The sequence below is a fragment of the Engraulis encrasicolus genome, chromosome 12, assembly GCF_034702125.1.
Source record: "Engraulis encrasicolus isolate BLACKSEA-1 chromosome 12, IST_EnEncr_1.0, whole genome shotgun sequence".
Classification (NCBI taxonomy): domain Eukaryota; kingdom Metazoa; phylum Chordata; class Actinopteri; order Clupeiformes; family Engraulidae; genus Engraulis; species Engraulis encrasicolus.
The window spans coordinates 15,078,333-15,085,832 of NC_085868.1; the positions used below are offsets into that span (position 1 = coordinate 15,078,333).

At 41.9% G+C, this 7,500-nt stretch overlaps 2 protein-coding genes across 4 annotated transcripts in view; one reads left to right on the forward strand and one right to left on the reverse strand.

The window, feature by feature from the left end:
* unc5cb (unc-5 netrin receptor Cb) overlaps window positions 1-1,164 on the forward strand; it is a 360,953-nt gene extending 359,789 nt beyond the window's left edge. The window contains exon 18 of the mRNA XM_063211692.1: window positions 1-1,164. This exon is cut by the window's left edge and continues 1,841 nt beyond it. The gene's annotated coding sequence lies outside the window, so the exon portion shown is untranslated.
* A 778-nt stretch (window positions 1,165-1,942) lies between these two features.
* Window positions 1,943-7,500, reverse strand: part of bmpr1bb (bone morphogenetic protein receptor, type IBb) — a 170,694-nt gene continuing 165,136 nt past the window's right edge. For all 3 annotated transcript variants that reach the window (XM_063211695.1, XM_063211696.1, XM_063211697.1), the window contains 3 exons: window positions 6,802-6,977; window positions 4,271-4,401; window positions 1,943-3,565 (listed from right to left, as the gene is read on the reverse strand). In XM_063211695.1, the coding sequence (XP_063067765.1) occupies window positions 3,440-3,565; window positions 4,271-4,401; window positions 6,802-6,977 (433 nt within the window). In that variant the 3' untranslated portion in view covers window positions 1,943-3,439. The remainder of the gene's footprint in view (window positions 3,566-4,270; window positions 4,402-6,801; window positions 6,978-7,500) is intronic.

A 7,500-nucleotide genomic window follows, 5' to 3' on the forward strand; every position in this document is an offset into this window, starting at 1 on the left:
CAGTGGTGTTATAATTATTATTATTATAAATATTATTTTCTTGTGTTTTTTTGTTTCATGGTGATGAGTAAATAGCTGCAGATTTTTGCAAAAGAATAAACCACCAAAATCTGTTTTTATTGCGAGAATGTGTTTTGTCCTGTCTTGAGTTGCAAAATGCCAGCGGATGCAGTCAGTTTCTCCTCAAATCACCTTTTGAATGAAGGTGATGCATAAAAAAGGCTTGCTGTGAGCTGTGTACTGTGCTGTGAGCTTCACATGAAACTCATTCTTCACCACAACATTTGAACCATTCTTACCATTTACAACTTTTTTCACAGTTTCAACACCATCAATGTCTGTCTTGTTGATACATCAGATGATGACGATGATGATGATCATAATCCAACTGTATTTGATTGTATTTCAATGGTATTAGTTCAACTTGTGCTATTGCTGATGATTTGATGGAGCAACCTGGACATTACAGTTCAATAAACACCAGTCACATGATGGCTAGTTTTAGGTGTGTATTAGAGATCTGCAAGAAGTGGTTCTGCAAAAGCTGAGCAAAGTATAAAAGGAGAGTTTTACGAAGCTGCAGTGTGAGATTCATGGAGCTGTTGCTGGCATTATGGACCTTTACCTCCTCAGAGAGACATTTCTCCCTGAAACGAAACGATGCAGAGCCAGAAAAGAAAGATCTGGGACCAACATCATAAGAGTCAGCAAAGAAGAAGAAGACTGATAACAAATACAACACGAGAGGGTATAATCTTAAAAAGTTTCAGCCATTTTCTTTTACCCCCTCGAGGATGAAATGTTTCTTGGCTGGACTTGCAAAAAAATGTTGTGCTTTTGTTTTTTGCTTTTTTGTTCTTTTCTCTTGTACAACTTTCTAAGAGCTGTCTATGCAAACTTGCCATCATTTATATTGGAAGATGTACTACATGCATCAAAGTGCTAGCCGTTGCACTCCATAGCTGTCACTTGGTTCTGAAACGTTATATTTATGGTGGGGATGTTACCTATTGTTCATTTGGCACGCTCGCTCACAATGTACTTTGCAACAGCTTGCATTTTTGTTTCTTTCTCTTTCTCTCGAGCTCTTTCTCTCTCTTTGTGAAGTTTTTCTGTACAAAATGTAAGAAAGAATTTTTAAACTGGTAATAAATTATATTTATATGCAACACTTATCTGAGGATTGTGCTGTTGTTGTTATTGCTAATTAACCTTGGTGGAACTTAGTGGACTCTGGAATTGAATAAATAAAAAAAACATTGTAATTCAAGAATGGATATGAATATTGAAATTGGCTGCAAAGGCTAATGGAACTGTTATCATAAATGTGGAAAATAGTAGTGAGTAGTTTTCCGTTTCCATTTTAAATGATTATGTCAGTGATAATGAGGCCGCAAATGAATTGTGGTGGGGTGCCTGTGTGGTAATGACTACTCCGTCTCCGGTCTGGAATCCATTAGTAATATGAAATGTATTATTATTCATAGTGATTTTATCTCATTTCACAATAATTTCAGACCTTGTGACCTCAATGACAACTGATTCACTTTGGACTGCCCTTCACTCGCCCTCAGCCATTAGTTCCCAAAGTCACACAACTGTTCACTTGCACCGAGACCACAGCTGTGGGCAGTTAGCTATGCAAATTGGGGGTAGATGTTGTATTAAAGTATCAATTAACATAAACAGCATGATAACAGCACATGTATTAGACATCAAGCCATTATTTGTTTGCAACGTTCAATCTCAGTGTGATGCATTGCTAATAATAAGTCATTTCTGATCAAAGGGGGCAATGAAATTCAACAGGCCTTTTGCTGTCTTGGAAGGACACTTTCTTTGAGATTTTCACACGATGAAAATGGACAATGCCCTTTACAATTGATAATATGAGGATTCATGTTCGACCATTTTATGAGTGTGGAAAGTGGCACAAACTGAATGAGGTCAATATCTTTATTAGAGGACCCTGATGCATACAATAGAACCTTCTGAAAGCATGTTTTATCCTTCATATCTGTACAGGCCATATGATACACAGACATCATTAAACATACGCTGACTAAAGTGTTAAATAAGGCACAGGCCAAACGGGAAAAGATTGGCACAAAACAAAACATCCTGTACAAAAGAAAACTTCACACAAGGACAAATGACAACAACAATAAACAAAAAAACACTTCTGATTTTCATCAGTCCTTTTTTACCCTTGTAAATTAGAGGGATGTTTCGTTTATATTCATGAGGATGGATGCAGGGATGGGGGGGGAACTGGTTCCTTTGTGGCTGGTCATCTCAAGAGGACCTGGTTGAGGCGCACTAAAGCACCACGCACAAAGCAGAGGAGCACTCTGGGTAATACTGATGCTGATGAGGAAGTGCAGATGAAAACAGCTGTTCAGAGACACGCCGTGGCATTTGATTGCTGCATTTATGCAATACATCTTCATTATAGTATTCTGCCATTCATGGTCTCTCTCCAGTCCTTTACTTATTTAAATATAAAACGAACAAAAAAAAACATCTGTTGCCATCATAACATATATTTTACAAGTCCTTGTTGAACTGGAGTTGCCAGTCTTTGTATACTGTGGTTGTACCGTTTTTCTGTGCGAAATCAAAAGCTTACATTAAACACAGTGGTGTATCTCCCTACTGTGTGAAATACTTCATTCACCGTGTGTCTTTTTCTCTCACACACACAGAGAGAGACTCTTTTGAAGTCCATTATCCCAGCATGGTGGACGGGTGGAGTACTTCAATGCCCATTGGAAACAAATAGCATATGGCTTTACAAAGAGTATAAGAGCTGCCTCTCCTCCCTTCATATCGGTTTTGTCTGGTCTCAGCAGTTTAGCTTTTGCGGAGGCTTGGATTGAAGTGTGTCTTCCACACCACTAGATGGTGCTCTCTTGCCACACATCTGGAAATTTGGGATGGAGATGGGGGGGATCCTGTCAGTGTTCGGAGCTTTCACAGAAAGCAGTGATAAATGCTGCATGCCATTGTCCTTCTCACTGGCTCATCTCCATTGTCCTCTCGAACCATCGTCAGCCTCTTTGGACGCAACATCTCGCTCGGCGTGGCCAGGAGAATGGAGATGCAGACTCAGGTGTGGTGGTTGTAGGGGTGCTTCAGGGTGGGGTAAAGGTTGAGTCTCAAAGTTCAAGAGAGTCCTTGTGCACAAGCCCTCAGTAATGCAGGTGCAGGTGTGAGGCAGGAGAAGGTGAATCAATGAACGAAATTCAAGAGACACCGAACACTGCTTACTTTTCTTTACTTTATTTCTCGGAGCGATAAAGTAAAGAAAAGTAAGCAGTGTGCGGTGTCTCTTGAATTTTGTTCGTTGAGTCTCAGAGCTTAATGTCCTGGGACTCTGACATCTTGGCCAGGGTCTTCTTGACGCGGAGGGCGGTGAGGCGAGAGGCAGGGTTGAGTCTCAAAGCTTAATGTCCTGGGACTCTGACATCTTGGCCAGGGTCTTCTTGACGCGGAGGGCGGTGAGGCGAGAGGCAGGGTTGTGCGCCCAGCTCTCTGTCATCAGCTTGCCCATCTGCCGCAGACACTGAGGGCAGAGGAAAAGGACATTTATCAGAAGCTAATACAGTACAATGCAGCAAACGACATGAGCATAAACACAGTACATACACTATTTATGTCTGTCCAATTAGGTAATAAATCACTAGAGGATAAAGCACAACATGTTTTTTTTCCAAAGAGGAGAACATCATTGCAGCACAGATGTTTCCTTTTTATATTTCTGCATTTATTACATAACTGTGATTAGACTAACATTGCAATACAAAGATCCATTCCTCAAGGATCCCATGGATTCAGGGAGTTCAGGGAGTAAGATGCATGTTTGAAGTGTGAGTTCATAGACATATTGTGGTTTGTGATTTTTCTGATTAAGTGTACATTTAGTGTAAGAGGGTTCATAGCCATACTATGGTTTATGTGATTTTCTAGGAAATGAGGCCAATGCCGCACACTCTGTGCCATGTGTTCTTATTTTTATAAGGAACGTTTTTGGGCTTTTTTATGCCTTTATTGTAACAGGATAGTTACAGAGGCACAGGAAACGAGCAGGGAGAGAGAGAGACGGGGAAGATTTGTGGGCCGGAATGACGACATTTTTTTTGTTTCCTTTCGTGATTCTCTAACCACCATACTGTACCTCGTTAGCCTGGGAACTCCCATACTGCCTTTAGTTCTACACAATCGTTTCGATCTCACTTGTGATTAGGTCTGGTGTTAACCAGGCAAGTACCTCGTCGCTGCTCCAGCGGTTGGCAAAGGAGGGCCTCTGCCTCTTGATGCACACCACCTCCCTCATGTCCTCATAGGAGGGGTCGCTGGGCACCAGGTCATGGTAGGGCAGCTGGTACTCCTCCACTATACCTGCAACAAACAACCAGAGCAACACTCACAGTCATCATGGAGATATGTCACTTGGGATGCAAAAATATCTGCATCACTTGCACTGATGAAATACATAGCTGATATGCAGAACACGGAGATGAGGGTATACTATACACATACCAGTGATCAACCCCTTAGAGTCAATGTTATAACCTTACTGTCATCAAAAGTGTAATGGCTATGTCTTAATCTGATACTTAAGGCTCTCAGTAATGTCAATGTTGTTATGATGTAGATGAGTATTTTCAGCAAATAGTGAATAGGCCCGCTGGCGACCCCATCTGACCGCAGAGGCTATGACAACTGTCAACTATAGTATCAGTCGAGAAACATTGTTCTATTTTAGAGAAAAGGGGCAAATTGTTAAAAAGTATTGCCTAAAATAATGACTTCTGGCAGGTTGATCATTTGGCTAATAGAAGACAGTGCTTAGGTCATGAACATCATTTTAGTATCAGTGTAGCGAAGGGGAGTAGAGTTGCCCAGCCGGGACTTGAACCCGGACCCTCTGGGGTAGGAAACTGGGGCTCTGCTCTTTGGTGTAGCGGTCAGAGCCCCAGTATACTACCCCAGAAGGTCTGGGTTCGAGTCCCAGCTGGGCAACTCTACTCCCCTTCGCTACAATCAGCATACACTGCCCTGGCGGCCTATAGGGAGAGACCCAGGGGATTTACTGTATTTTTGCCAAAAAAGTGTGTGGATATGCAATCAGGCTGACAAAATGGAAAAAATATTAGTTCTGTGTTTTCATTTTTCGGCGATTCAGTCACTGTTCTTTTTGCGCACCTAAAGCTAAAGTGCTTCTCGTTTTGGAGTTGAGCACATGATCTTCCTTCACAGTAAAATAAATAGGGTGTCAACATTTCAGAGTTAACTTACATGAATCCAGATAGATTATTTACAACACTGCGGAGAGTAAAATGACTCTACAAGTGGAGTGAAGTCAGTGTGAAATTCTGCAGGTGGCCAGTGTTATTTCAGCTCAACTGATCTTAAGAATTACACACTATTGAGTAAAATTAAGTTTGAAAATGTTACACTCTCCAAGGGGGAAAATACTTGTGATACTTTTTTGAGTGGGTCCAAATTTGGCTAGAAATCTAGACGCCCCTAGAGGCTAAAAATTATGGGTTTAGCTCGCTAGGCTAGGTCCAAATTGTATGTGTACAGAGTTACAGAAATTGCAAGTCTTTTAGACCTATATTAAATTATCACTGGTATTTTTACTGTCTTGACTCTGTACGTAGTACAGTATGGGAAGCTCTGCTGATGAACAGCACATGACCTTGTTTGCACAGGCTGACTCGCAGACTGACACAATATATATTGGCCAGCTGTCAGATGTTGCCGTTCGCACGTCAACACAATGTCTTGCCACAAAGACATGACATTGCTAATAGCAACACGGGTCAAGTTTACGTTAAACCTGTCATCATCAATGGACATGGATCTCTCAGAGTTTCAACAAACACAGTGCACGCAATACAAACAAAACATCCGACATATTTCATCAGATAGTATTTCTCGTCATTGAAGCAATGACATAACTGCAGAGCCTAGTGAAATTAGCCGTGACTTTTTGCCTGAATGATGTGAGTCACAATCAAATCTCGGCTCGACTTACTGTACCTTTTGCCATTTATGATCACAATAACTTGGGAAATTGACATGACATTTAATGCCTTGACGTCAGTCATTACATGCGCGTAAAAGAACTATCAACCCCACTTACTCCACGGCTGGTACACTGAAGTCATTTGAAAGAAAAAAATCCTCAAACCAGATGAATTTATTATTTCCTTGTTAATAAACCCCCGTGAGTCAGTCATTTTGATGGAGGCTATTGGGAGACCTTTTTCCCGCAACTTGAGTTTACCGAGCACAAAATAAGCCCCTAGCAACCAAGCTTGATTTTTTTGTATTATCATTGCTATTATATTTCAACATATTTTTAATTGGGCGATTAATCATCCAAACCGACAGGATATGACGCTCTGTGGTCTATATGAAATTTTGGAATTTAAAAAAAGTGTTTTACACTGTAAGACGCTAAGCACACCTGCTTGGCCGCTAATGGCTAATTGCCAAGTGATAATTAGGAACTTTACGGGTCCTTGTGCGAATACGGGGCCTTGTGTAAATATGGGGACTTGGGTAAATACAGGCTAGAGTCCCAGCAGAGCATCTCAACAGAGTACGTTTTGGAGGGTACATTTATTTTCAGGGTACAGTAAAGAATGTGTGTGTGTGTGTTTTAGTATGTGTGTGTGTGTGTGTGTGTGTGTGTGTGTGTGTGTGTGTGTGTGTGTGTGTGTGTGTGTGTGTGTGTGTGTGTGTGTGTGTGTGTGTGTGTGTGCGTGCGCAGTATGTGTAACTTACCTCCAGACACACAGCGTCGCACCATCTCCCAGAGTATTAATCCGAAGCTGTACATGTCGGCCATGATGTAGGACTGGAAGTGGTTGCGGTTGAGGCTCTCGTCCAGGACCTCGGGGGCCATGTAGCGCTTGGTGCCCACACGCGTGTTGGGAGGGATGTCCACCTCGTTTGTATCACTGTAGACATGAAGAAAAGGATCTTGCATGATTCAATAGTTCGGAACTGAATATTGTACTCAATTCCTTTTTCTTCTAGTCTGGTCTACCCCTTACTGACTGAGTTTAATTTACTTACATTTCATTCACACCCGTCTCTCTCTCTCTCTCTCTCTCTCTCTCTCTCTCTCTCTCTCTCTCTCTCTCTCTCTCTCTCTCTCTCTCTCTCTCTCTCTCTCTCTCTCTCTCTCTCTCTCTCCCCTGCCCCCCTCACAGGAGGAAGTTGAAGACCAGGCCCAGGTCGGCCCTGAACATGTCAGATTCTTCTTCATCTATCTCTCCACCTACTTCTACCGTATCTGTCCATCTTTCCTTCCCTCCCTCCCCCCTCACCTTATAAACTCGACTGCCAGCCCCAAGTCAGTTATATAACATGTGCCGTTCTTCTTGATCTATCTCTTTCCCTTCTATGTACTGTATCTATGAATCTTTCCATCCATCCATCCATCCATCCATCCATCCATCCATCCATCCATCCATCCAT